The 13,999-nt window shown below is 34.6% G+C and overlaps 2 protein-coding genes across 2 annotated transcripts; one reads left to right on the top strand and one right to left on the bottom strand.

Moving 5' to 3' along the window:
- Positions 1–709: 709 nt before the first annotated feature.
- On the bottom strand, positions 710–4,504 carry LOC128184488 (proprotein convertase subtilisin/kexin type 5-like). Its single transcript, XM_052853996.1, has 3 exons — positions 4,342–4,504; positions 1,420–3,276; positions 710–1,326 (listed from the first exon to the last, which is right to left on the bottom strand). The coding sequence occupies exons 1-3, from the start codon at positions 4,396–4,398 to the stop codon at positions 1,276–1,278; spliced, it is 1,965 nt and encodes a 654-aa protein (XP_052709956.1). The 5' UTR covers positions 4,399–4,504; the 3' UTR covers positions 710–1,275.
- A 128-nt stretch (positions 4,505–4,632) lies between these two features.
- Positions 4,633–10,389, top strand: LOC128184489 (uncharacterized). Its single transcript, XM_052853997.1, has 8 exons — positions 4,633–5,266; positions 6,590–6,622; positions 6,802–6,953; positions 7,197–7,499; positions 7,993–8,097; positions 8,673–8,708; positions 8,845–8,904; positions 9,222–10,389. The coding sequence occupies exons 1-8, from the start codon at positions 4,684–4,686 to the stop codon at positions 9,423–9,425; spliced, it is 1,476 nt and encodes a 491-aa protein (XP_052709957.1). The 5' UTR covers positions 4,633–4,683; the 3' UTR covers positions 9,426–10,389.
- The last annotated feature ends 3,610 nt before the right edge of the window (positions 10,390–13,999 follow it).

The raw sequence follows: 13,999 nt of genomic DNA, 5'->3' as shown, positions 1-13,999 counted from the left end.
GATAAAAGAGGTTTTTTTTAAAAACAAAACTTTTTATAAAAGGCATGTTTTAAAGGAATTTATGCATATATCCATCCACACAATTGGAAAAGTAAATGTAATCCAAAAAAAATATTATCACCTACCAAAATCAGACCCCCCTCTCTCTCTCTTTCCCTCTCTCTCTCTGAACATTCTAAATACCTAAATGTCGACCGACCAACGACAGACATAAACTGTCTGCTGATGGTCAGACGATGATCGAGGGTTGCTCAATATTTTCAACGACTGTTTCAAACTTTCAACTGAAGAAATCAACCATCGACACAGAAAAATGATGACTTATTTGCCCGATGAGCACAAAATTGGTTGGCCATCGAAAAAAGAGGTCGATATCGTCCAAGCCAACGGCTGATAAACTGCCGACTGTCGCCCGAATAATCCCATTTTTGCGTTAAAAAACTGTCGAAAATGTGATTGGGGTTTAAGAATGACTACAACCTTCACATAACGGGAAAAATAACGGTGACTTCAGGCCCCGGGGCCATAAAACTTGGACAATCTCACTTTACTTTTCTGCTATCTATTCCTTTTGTAAAAGTGAGACTCAGATCAAAAGTAAGCTCGTTTAAGTTTTACAGCCCCATGGCCAGTAGCCAGTAGAACACTCAGAAGTAGATCTATGGAAAACAATAAAAACGAAAGAAAATGATGTACAAACTTCGCAATTGTATTAAACAGATTTTAATTACAACATATTATTTCAATGAAGAAAATATCAGTAATTATTTAACTATGACAAATACAAGTAGGTAAAACAACATTTTAAATGATGTCACAAACATTGAACCCGTACACTAATAATCAAAATGCATACTCATGTTGAACGTATATGTCCATTCTTCTTAACAAGTATGGCTTGCACTATCAATGTTACATTGTAATGGAGGTACTGAATTCTTTGACTTCCTTAATATAATAATTGTCATACAATTAGCCGTGGAGTCATAGTTTTTTTAAGTGCTAACGCCCATAATTCAACACAAGAATCGGTTCAGCCGCTCGTGTTATGATACGACGGAAGTCATCATTCCATAAAACACTCAAGAAACCGCACCACCTATACAAAAGGTACATAATTGAAATTTCAGTAGTATTTGAGCTGCCAAAAGACCAATGTATACATTATTAGGTATTTGCTCAAGTATGATGCACTGGAGTAAATATGTGCTTTTAGAGAACAAGAAAAAAAAACGTCGACTAGAAAAATAACTGGCATTTGTCCAAAGGAAATGGTCAAGCTTCTTGGTTTTCCTCCGTTTCTTCTATCAGACTAGCTAAATCTTCCTAAAAGAGAAAATGAAAAAAGTCTATTTAAAGCTTATTCTTTGTCTTACTCTTCTACAGTCAAATAATATTGCAATGTAAAACAACACTTACTTGTTCTTCTTCGGGCGATTTTCTTGAACATTTCAAGGGTCCTCTATAACAGCAGAGAACAATGATAAAGAAAACGCAAATAATTGTAAATAGAAAGAACATTGCTTGTAATCCTTTGTGAAGGTAATATGAGTTATAGAAACAAATATAATCGCTGTCAATTACATAGGTGGGTGGGCAACTGTCTACACAAAGGTTTTTATACACTACTTGCTGATGGTCTTGGCATTCATTGCAGGAAATACATTTATTCTGATACATACAATACCCATCTGGGCATTCAGACACACAAAGAATCGCTGGGTTATCATAATCACTGCCCCTAGGAAAACGGTATGGCTTGGTGCCTGAGCAGTTGTTGTTGCAGTGTTGGTCTTCTATTACAGTATGAGAGGGACATTTCTTTATGCACATGTTACCATTAATATAAAGCGAGTTGGAGCATTTCTCTGTACATAATGTACCATGGGAGGACTTCTCTGTGAATGTTCCGTTTGGACATGTGCTTACATTTCTACACACATCATCAATAATAAACATATTCTTTGGACAGCTACGTGCACATTGGTTCGTCCCTTCTACCAGAACAAAACTGGGGGGACAAGGTGGTTTCAAACAAAGGGTACCCTGTTGTGTTTCTAGTTGAAGATTAAAGGCATCCGGACAAAATTCAAAACATGTCTTGTTTACGATGTACTTTTTCTCCTGTGGACAACTTTTGTCACATTTGTTCTCGCTATAAACTTCAGAAGCTGGGCATGACTGAACACAAGAGACATTGTCGCTTGATATAAATGGATAAGCTTTCGGACAGTTTAACGTGCAGTTTGATAAGTAATGTTTTAAGTAAGGTGGACAAATATCAAAACAGACTTCTTTGTATTGGAAAGTATTCTCTGGACATCTTTCAACACACTCATATTTTATTTTGTCATTCTTTTCTTTCGTGTAGTTCAATGGATAATCACTTGGACATTCAGTTACACAAGTATCATTAAAAAGTATAGTGGTTTCTGGACAATTGGATACGCATTCATTCCTTTCTGTCCAAAGATTTTTCTCTTTGGGACACTTTGCTACACACTGCTGATGATATATGGTAGACTTTTTAGAAGGTGTTGTATTAACATAAGGCCGATCTTTTCCACAAAAGGATACACATTTTCCGTGATATTCGTTTGGCGATTTACTTGGACATATTGAGACACACGCATTTTTGTAAGACCCCATACCCTCGTGACATCTATCTGTACACACAAGTATCTCGTTGAAGAGCGAGTTCCGCAACATCGCGAACGGGTGAGTTAAGGGACACTTTGAGAGGCATCGTCCACTGTGAAGATAAGGACGAGCAAGTGGACACGATAATTCACACTTCCTGTTATTTACAGCTGTGAATGATGGGCACTTGTTCAAACAATGGTAAAGATATTTTGATTTAAATACAAATGGGTGGGATTCTGGACACTCGGAAGAACATTTTTTATTTCCGGAATAGCACACTCCATCACAAGAATAAGCTGTAACGAATTTGGCGTCTGGGGGGCAATTCAAAACGCAAGATTTCCTGTAACCAACTGTATATTCAGGACAAGCGTCAAGACAAATATCATTGAAACAATAAGGGTATTCTTTTTGGCATATAGAATCTGGGCAAGTGAAGTTTTCAAAATCACTAGCACAGTATTTGATGAAGCCGTTTTCCTTAGGAGCGGTAGTTAGTGGGCATGCGTCATAACACTTCTTCCGGTATACGAATTGGGAGTAGGGGCAGATTTTTTTGCAGTAATAATGCCATTGAAAATAGTCCTTCACCTGTACAGTTACTTCAGTAGGAAGGCATTCAATATCTTGTCCCTGAAAGAAGATAAATAGGATAGTATATTCTAACTTAAATTCCGATCAGTATTTTGATGACATATAAAAAAAAACCTATTGAAAAATAAATAAATCCCATTGTATAAGACGATTTACATTGTCCATGCAATTTCATTAATTTAACCTAAATAAGGTTTTTTTTCTATGAAAAACGGAATTAATTTAATATGATTTACCAAAATTACGAAAATTATTCAGGTTAAGATGAAAAATTATAAAAAATGTTAACGAGAACAATAAACAGACCCGAAAACATATATCCCCAGAAAATCTTAATTAAGTCTGTCCAGTATAATAACAATGTCGCAAACCAGGGCCAATGTGATTGATCCCTTCCCATCTGACGGGTACATGTAGGAGACTAGGGAGAGAGCCATGCGGACTCCGGGGTTCCGGACCGAGGCTGAGCCGAGGGCACTGTGATACATACACATGTTTACACTGTTTTCTGCTTGGAGTTTGCAAACTTAAGATTTTTTCGCTACAAAGTTGGTTTTTATGTACATTTTATATACATTAGGAAGGAGGGATGTTCGGTCATCTTGTACATTTGAGGACAAAAATGTAAACATTTCTTGAACTGGCGTAATATTTCTTGTAACCTGCTATATTCCTTATCTTTCATGCTCCCAAAAAAGTGGGGATCGGGGCAACTCCATAACTGTACAATTTGTTTTATTTAAAAAGCCCGAGGCAGGACCGTGTCCCCCTGTCCCCGCCCCCCCCCCCCTTTCCGATTCTACGTGCGTAGCTTTGACCTAAGTAAGGTAACCTTTTCTTACGAGTCAGCCACAGGGGCATCGTATCCGCTCTACTCTATATATATATCCGCTCTACTCTATATATATATAAAGAATACATTGTGTGTGTATATATATACATGGCATCAGCATGGCATCTAATTTTAGAACAAAAAAAACTAGTCTATACTTTGAAGTCATGTGTCTATAATATATTATAACAAGTACACCAAAAGACTTTGGCATATGTATAATCATAATATGCAGATGTTCATTCTTACAGTATGTAACGTATAGATCATACCTGACTGGAACAAATGAAGAGAGTCCACAAAAAGCACAGAAAGAGGAATTGCTTCATCGCGCTAAAAAAAATCGGCTACAAAACTATGGAACGGCAAAATGAAAGTAATTCTATTTTAATCCAAAGTACACCTAGAGAGCACCGTTGTTTTTGATTAGTCGATGCAATTGATAACCTTTTGAAGTGAGAATTTCACGTACATAATAACAGTGTTCTTGTAAAATGAATTATACTCATCTAAATTAATAAATTAGCAACAAAGAAAAAAACACTTTTTTTAGTGCTCGTATGTGGTTCCGTACTGCGTGGAAAATGTATCGAAAGAAAAAGTAAACAGCAAAGATGTCGGCCGACCGATTGCTGCGGCAATCGTCTTTGGAAAATCTAATCGAAAGTGATTTGGGTGGCGACCAAGAAATGTTTAACCCAGTAAGTGTTGAAACTAGTGGTGATGCTGAAGATTTAAGGCATGAGATAGATGAACATGTGCAAAGGAAGAAGAGTTTATCACTGCCCCCTTGTAAGAAGTACCATTTGTTTATATCGTACAGCGCCGAAGACAGAGAAGATGCAAACAAAATTTGTGAGCACATGGAAAAGAGATTTCAAATGAAGTGTATGAATTTTGAACGCGATTTCGTTCCCGGTAAAAGCATCGACGAAAATATTTCATATGAAATGCAGAGAAGTGTGAAAGTGTTATTAATTCTGAGTCCAAATTATACGCAAAGTCATTGGTGCGTGACGGAAGCACGTGAAGCATGCCAGTTGTCTTTCAAAGATTTGTGTGACGTAAGCGTTATTCCATTACTTCTTCGGCCTTTGGAAAAACAACTACCCCCTTTTTTGAAGTCATTCGTTTATATTGATGCTCAGAAAGAACTTGACGTGCCGGCAAAAATTTATGATGCTTATTTGAATCCAGGTAATTGTCTTAAAAAAGTCATGCTCGGATCCAGACTATTTTTCCAAAGGATGGGGGGGGGGGGGGGTCCGACGGTTTGAGTTTGCCAGAGGGGAAGGGGGGGGGGGTCGAGGCATATTTTTGGTAATTTGAAATTTGAATTTTTTTCAGGGGGGGGGGGGGATCCGGATCCCCCCTCCCCCCCCCCCCCCCCCCCCGATCCGTGCATGGAAGTGTGTCTTATGTAACAGGGATATAGTTTAGAAAAATTCACTGATTTGGGGGGGGGGGGGTGGGGGGGTTGTCATACAATGTATATTTTTAACTTGTGATGCCATTATAATGGGATTTAGCCATACACGTGTTTACTTCCTGCAATAAAGGGGCATTGGTCAAATTCAATTTTTACAATGCTTTTCTAATGATCGTGTGAAATTTGAGAGTTCATTGTAGAGTTATAAGCAAGATACAGGGCTAACAATTATTTATCAAGTAAACAAGGCTCCTGCCCTGTTTTTGTTTACATATGTTCACTTTGCCATTAAAAAATATTTTTCAAGCTGATTTGTCTATCTTCTTATTCATTTTAAGCAGATAAACAGTTCTTAACGTTTGAAACATTCATTTAGGTCTAAAACTGAAATTTTCACTTCAACATTCAAAATGTAAACAAAAGCTTTGTTTACATAACATATAATTTTAAGCTCTGTAACTCACTTATAACTCAACGAAAGACCCTCAAATTACTGTTTCCTATTTAAAATATCTCGCTTAAGCATTGTAAACATTTAATTCGATAAAATAATTTTTTGTGAAAATCGTGATCATGTCCGTTAAATGCAAGACTGCAGTTTTTCCAGTTTCCCATAGTGTGGACATCGTTAGTGGGGGAAATATTCTATTTGACCAATACCCCTTTCACTGGAAAAAAAAAGGTTGAAAGCTTATATATTGGTCTCTGTTTTGTAAAATAATTTTTTGGTTTTTTTTTTATCGATCCATGAAATAAAATACTGGTGTGTCGAGAAAAGTATATTAAGGAGGGTGGGTTGCAACAAATCAAAGCCCTAAATTTTATCAAAATATTGAAATTTAAAATTTGATATTTAATTGGTGATTTAAATATGATGAAATAATTAATAAACATGGTCTAAAAACTAAAACCACCAGCTTCTTAATATAACATAGTAAAAAAAAGGTGCGGAACCTCTCGTTTAGATTTATGGAATCTCTTTACAAGCTACTTAATTTCAGTTTCACAAAGGTACCAATTTGCAAAAGCATTTTGCCTAACAGTTTATAACTTTATTAACATATTTTGATTTATATAACTTTTTTTTCAAGGTTCTATCGATCCCCTTCACAAAGATCGCAATGGTAAGTTTTTATTTCCTTTCTAGGACAGTATTAAAGTCTTGCACTTTAAAATATTTTCAGTGATAGTGATAGAGTTTTTTATTACTTTTGGGGACGGACATTTGCGCACCATTATGTGAGAAATGCAATTTTTAAATGTCTGAGTGTCTCTTACGTTCTGTTCTTACTATATATTGCAGGATCTTCTCAGCATAAATCCAGTGGGGCTTTCCTTTGTCAGAAATTTGCGTCACAAACAAAGATTTTAAAGCACGGGTTCGCTTACAGGTTTCCCCAGCTGGACAATCATGAAATGGAAAAATTCGCCACATTTGATCTGGAACCTTTGGAGGTTTTTCTATCCTATTTTAAAAATTTCAAATGAACTGAAAGGCGTTTGTAAACACATATGTAATATTCTGAACATTTTGTTGGTTACTGCATCCTATGTCGGAAAAGTACAAATTACACTGTATCTTTCGATGAATAAAAATTATGCGCAAGAAATTTTAGGGGAAATATTTTTTTTCGTATTTATTATACATGTACATGTTCAGCAAACATATTTTTAGTGGCTAGAATTTCAATTTTTCAGTGCGCCACACATTACTTCGATCTTATTAAAGATCTGAACTCCCGGAGGCTTCTCCGAAACTATCCATTGCTGGTTACAAAGTGGCGCTTCCTGTTGCTGTTATTATTGACTTTAACCATTTGCTGTTTCTTTGGTGGAATGAATTTTGTTGCATTACAAATGGAATATTCCGCAGTCTCTTATGAAAATCCCATCACCACAGAGAACACATTGCCCCTTGCCATAGTGAACATTGTTGGTATCACTTTATTGCTTCTTTTGATCCTTTGTTTCTTCTGCTGTGTGCCATTTTGTAGGAAGAAGGTTGGTAATTGCAAGAATTAACATAATATTACAAAAACAGCAAAATGAGAAAGGATATATTACACCTAGAAAAGAAAAAATAAGTTTAAAAAAAATGACTTAGGCAGAAAAAAATTATTTTTTAATTAAAAAAAGAAAAGAAGTTTTTAAAAAAATTTGCGCCTGAACAAAGCTCTTTTGTAACCGAGAAGAAATGAAACGTGATGTGAATACTAGTCTAAAATAACAACAGAACAACTGGAAAGCTTTGTAGATATACTGTTAGATTCAAAACTTACATAGAGGTAGTATCGATTTTTAATTCATACTGTAGTTGCATCCTACAATATGTATTCATTGACTTTCTCTTAATTTAAATGTTTTTGTAAAAAAAATAGTCAAGCCATCTATTTGACAATTCGTTGATTGTCTTTACCAGTAATGACAAACTATACGATTTTTAGGATTCAATTTTTATTATTAAATTTAGGGCAACTTTTGTAATATTTTGCAGATGTCCGCATCGATCCATTCAGTGCTTCTTAAGCACAACAGAAAGTTCTACAAGAAAAGTAAATGCTTGGTTTTCTTCGACGACACATATGTTTTAAAACCATCAGTATCCTTTTTATGCACAATTTCCATAGCACTTACTGTTTGAATGGTCCTAAAGCAGAGAAATAAGTGAAGTCATCAATTTAAAAAAAATTACCCATAGAGTGAGCCCTGTGCATCTCTAGCTGTGGAAAGGATACAACATCCTCAAATTTAAAGCTGTAAAACTTTTGTCGTTTGTCGCCAAATTTATTTAATATTTTACATATTCTTGGGGGTCAATGCTTTTTTTAGGGGAGGGGGTTGTCGCAGCGGATAGATCTGATTTAAACTCATTTTAGAATTGTACACATGCGATGTTGAAACGAACTTTATCGCTGAGATTATTTCACGACTTAGTTTTGGTCAGTGGTTTTAATTAAAGATAAAGATTATATACAAAAAACCCAAAAAAACTAACCTTATCCACCTACATTATCAAAGATATCACTTGTAGCTACATACACATTTGCATGCACCAATTTAATACAAAAATGAATGTTTCATTTTTAAAGAATAATAGGAAATGAAAACAAGAAATGTTTTGTTGATGTTCTCGTAAGCAAACATATTTAGGATTTTCCTTGTCATAATCATAAGCTAAATATATTTAAGTATGACGTCACTGAATGTCAGGTGAGTTTAAAATTATGAAATTCGTACTATTGCTATCGAGTATTCTGACAAAATCTAATTATGCGCTTGAATTATACTTTGGAACCTTTATTGCATGAACAATATCTGTAATCATATACATAAGATTTTTTTGTAGAAATATATTTGTCTCCTGCTGGCCAAAAAGAGGCCAACGATGACGGAAGATGAAATACAGGTAGATGTACTTACTTCTGATTACATAATTTTAACACAGAAATCAGAGCATTGCAGGTTTAAAAGTACATCATTAAATTTTATGAAACAAAGCCCAAAGCCGAACAGATGATATAATGCCTTATGTTTATATCAAGATTTATTTTTGTAAAAGGTTGTTTTTTAGTTTGTTAGTCCACCCAGCTAAAATTGGGTACCAGTTTACGCTGGTCAATGACTCCACTTAACACCACGAAAAATAAGATAAGCACCGGCCCAATGCATCTTTATGGCGCGAAGAAGGATATAAATTTTACTATTTTTAACTGTTATCATTAGACAACAGCAGACGACATGATGTATCAGAAGCTGAGAGACCTACAGATGACCAACGCCTTGATCCATTGGACGACCATCCCAGAGAGCACGAGCAGACGACACATCACGAGGAACAACAGGGCCTGTCTGTGTGAACTAGTGGAAGAAAGTATCAACATAAGCGGCCCAGGACCGGCATCCACCCGCCAAATCATAGAAGTATGAAGCATGGATATAGAGAACATGCTGATGGAAACACGATTGAAGTATGAGACATTAGTATAGAGAAGGTGCTTGGAGAAAATTTTTGAGTTGTTAAGCATGAGTATGCAGTAGAGATCATGGTAATACAAAAAGGAATAAAATTATGAAGTTCGTAATGATGGAGAGTAAAGAAAAAGAATTGAATTTTGAAGTATGTACATAAAATTAATATGCTGTTGGAAAAAGAATTGAATTATGAAGTGTTGATATAGGAAATATACTGACAGAAAAACAAATGAAATACATTGTATGGATCACAGTTTGGACATATATGATTTTGTATCACAAACTCATATACAAGTACATGTATATATACGAGTATTGTTATTCAAGGTTTTATAAATGTCACCACTGATGATATGCTGATAGTCAAATGATATTATACATGTTAATGGTTGTACATGTACTTACAATCTATATATGCTTCACAATTTTACCACTTTCATTGATTCATGATATTAGATCTAACGTAAATTGGAAGTATTCTACCTCTCAAAACTACTGCAGCATTTATTGGGAAGTACTCTAGTCATTTGTGAGAAATGCATTTTTTTTAAGTTAATGGTTGTACATGTACTTACAATCTATATATGCTTCACAATTTTACCACTTTCATTGATTCATGATATTAGATCTAACGTAAATTGGAAGTATTTTACCTCTCAAAACTACTGCGGCATTTATTGGGAAGTACTCTAGTCATTTGTGAGAAATGCATTTTTTTTTCAAGTTTAAAGTAAATACATTTACATTATGTTTTTTTTTTATTATCTAATCTATATTTGTTGTTCATTTTATTCTTCGAGTACGTTTTTGTATTTTTTCAACATGCTTGTAATTATTATTGCCAAAACGAATAATCTGATTTGCATATTACCTCAGTTTTCATACATATATATTCTAATAAAAATAATCATAATCTAGACTACTGTTGATGATATGAATTGATTGGTAGATCTTTGCTATCAATCATTCATGTTGCGTGAGCAACATTTATTTTCTCTATCCTATTATAAATTTGAACAAATTTTAAATGGCAATGTTCAGGAGTTGTCTCTCTTTGATTTATATTCCGCAAAACTTGTGATGAATGAACATAAAAATCATGGACGTATGTACAAACAAGTTTTAGTATCGTGTTTGGAGCCTTACGTACTTATACATGTATTCATTAAAAACGATTTCTATCTCTGGCCCATTAAACAGCATTGAATTCCTTTGCTCAATCTCTCCTTGCAGTTTCCGCTCCTGTTGTAAAAAAAAATTTAAAGGTACATAAACCCTACTCCGAATTGAGCAAAGATACTTTGTTTTGAGTAGACAATTTATAAATGAATATTGAAATCGTAGAGGAGAGCAAAAAAGTATTTTTGTAAGGATTAATCAATGATTGAACTCTAGCATAAAAAAAAATAGAATAAAAAACCTATAACATTTTACGAATTTTCCACATGTTCATTTAGGTCCAATTCATAGAGAACAACATTTATTACTCTTGCTTAAAGTCCAGATCTAATTACTCATTAATAACCACTTCCATCTAATAACGCAAACATACGCATTTATGTAGTATTTTTTACTCAACTGGAACTATTCCATGGCTGAGATAACGCGTCTTCTTACGCATGCGTACTTGAGGTTGTCATATAGGATATAACAAAACATTGCGATAATGCGAAAGGTACTGTCCTTTACAAAAATTTAGATTACCGGGAATAACAGTTTGTATATGGATCAATTGAAATGCAAGTTTGAAATTTAGATTTAAATCCCTTAATTTGTTTGGAAGCGTTCTACAATAACAGAAAAAAAATTAAAAAGTGAAAAAATTGAAATAAATTGAGGTTAAAGGTTATAACACACAATACAAAAACAAATCAAACCAGGGTTTGAGGAAACTTTAAACAAGTCAAAGAGAAAAGGACTTGATATCAGGATACGATTAAGAGTAATTTAAACAAGAACTAATTAATAAAATCAACAGCACTAAGCATAGATACTCTAAGATACTAAGAGTCTGTGCATCCGTACTTGTCTTGCCTTTCCTCTTTCTGTTGTTTAAAAATTGAAATAAATTGAGGTTAAAGGTTATAACACACAATACAAAAACAGATCATACCAGGGTTTGAGGAAACTTTAGACAAGTCAAAGAGAAAAGGACTTGAGATCAGGATACGATTAAGAGTAATATAAACAAGAACTAATTAATAAAATCAACAACACTAAGCATAGATACTTAAAGATACTAAGAGTCTGTGCATCCGTACTTGTCTTGCCTTTCCTCTTTCTGTTGTTTAAAAAGTATGGCACTTACTTGTACCTCATTTCCGTTCATTATGCTACGACCTTAAATTTCTGTGACAGAACTAGATTTATGGAAGCAGGGTCATGAGGGTGGTTAACAAATTACACATCAAATCTGGCTCAAAGTTTGATCGATGTAATGATATTTTTGACCGTAAACTATTATTTAGTATAGAAAAAAACAAACCTATAATTATTCAGTTTTTAAACTTTACCATTTTCCTTTATCTTTACACATGCAGAGCTCTCTGTCTTAAGGGGATTAATATGGCCTCCAAATAGCCACGGCCATCCAACCCTCTTTAAAAAAAACGAGATGAGTTTGTGTAAAATGGGATCTACAACACTGTTGAACAAGGTGAGGGCAAAGTGCGAATCGGGGAGGGGGGAATCTTGTGATACGGGGGACAAATGTCATTCAATGAAGCTGTTTTAAAATACTGCAGTGGATTAACTCGAGATCAAACTTTTCAAAATCTATTAATCAGTCCCGACCACTTCTTATCACGGGCACCTGCTCTCACCTGAGCTCCGTAAGTATGCCGAGTCTATTTTACCTGTTCAAGGTATTACAGGTATTGATCAGTGGGTTTCCACGTCGAGCCATATTGAGCTAAACGTTTAATATCCGTATTTGTGGGTCCGTGAAATGAATAGCATTCAACCCGGATATAAAACAATTTGAGCAATATCTCGGGAACTAATGAATCAATTCGTTGAAAAACTTATTGGTAGGACATTGTGTTTCGGGAGAGAAACGTTGCTTTATTTCAGAGACTCCAATTGTTGAAAATTAAATAACCGAATTATTTCGTTCGAGATTACTTTATTTATCAAATCCGGTCTACCCTGTCAAATCAGCAAATATGACACGAGCGAGAGGCAAGGGCTTAATTTACAAGAAGGGGTACGTTCTTTTCCAACTAAGTGCAACCTATTTTACATGTACGGACACAAATATGTATTGTGCGAATATATGGTGGAGAAAGATGTCCAGTGCCCATTTTCTCTGACAGTGGCTTTTATATATTTATACATTTATTTATGTATTTAGATGGTAAGAAAATATTTCCGATGAAGTGACCCCTAACCCCATGTTTAATTGCATTGAATGATAATTATTTTTTTTATATAAACAAATACGTGTCTGCCCAATCTAATTAAAATTAGACTTGTGAAACAGTTGTCAGTCCCGTTCCTTCCCCATTTGAAGAACAATACAACATGCCACATAAGGTTTTTATATAATGTATAATATGGGCAGTGTGTTACATAATTATATAACATTGTTCACTTTATACATATTTTGATATACATGATGTAAAGTTTGATAAAACAACATTTAGAAGTAAACATCTTTATCAAAATACTGCCGTTTAGTTATTTTATTTTAATTTAATTTACAGTTGAATTGATTCAAACAGAACTATTAAAAAGTACATAGGAATTGGCCATACATATATGACCTTGAATAAATAATAATAGTAATATTTGAATTTCAAGTTTACTAACTTCATCGGAAATCATGTGCTCATATGATTAAAAAAGGCCACCCATCCAGATATGAGGAAAAAAGAAATTATAAAACAAAATCAGTATTTTGCCTTGAGAAACAATGTTCGTGACTCATCCAGTAATTAAATGATACATTATTATGATGCAACGGATAAATTCATTTTTCATATTCAGATAAATGAATACTCTGTCACCAGAGTAATGGGCCCTGCCCGGGCCGCTTATGTCCTCCGCGTAATGTCATTTATCTATCCTCTTTCAAGTGACTCAGGTGATAAATTTGACATTATTTTCATACTTATCTTTTTTTCCAAGAGAAAGACATCAGCCGTCAGATAAGGTTAAGAGGGGAATACATCATAGAAATGTTTTCTGTCGAAGCATGGCTGTCGTTTGCTTGTATTGTGTTGAAAGAAACAGGACACAAGTAACTGTATGGCGTCATATAACAATGGAAAATGCAAAATGTCCGTCCTATTCTATGAAACATGAATTGTATGCGTTTATTAAACCACATGTCGGAAAGATTGATATGAAATCTTTAGGGAGTTGCTCCTTTTTGCAACAGGAACAGGTTATTGATTTGTTAACTGTCATCCTTAGATCTTGAAAAGTGGTCATTTTCTTTTGATTCAAAATCCGTTGTCACTTGCAATTTATCATCATTGTTGTGTCCCAATGTTATTTTACAGTGATGCCCCCCCCCCCCCCCAATC

This window comes from Crassostrea angulata, chromosome 5 (genome assembly GCF_025612915.1).
Source record: "Crassostrea angulata isolate pt1a10 chromosome 5, ASM2561291v2, whole genome shotgun sequence".
NCBI lineage: Eukaryota > Metazoa > Mollusca > Bivalvia > Ostreida > Ostreidae > Magallana > Magallana angulata.
The sequence above is the reverse complement of the archived record's forward strand: the minus strand, read 5'-3'. Positions and strand labels throughout refer to the sequence as shown.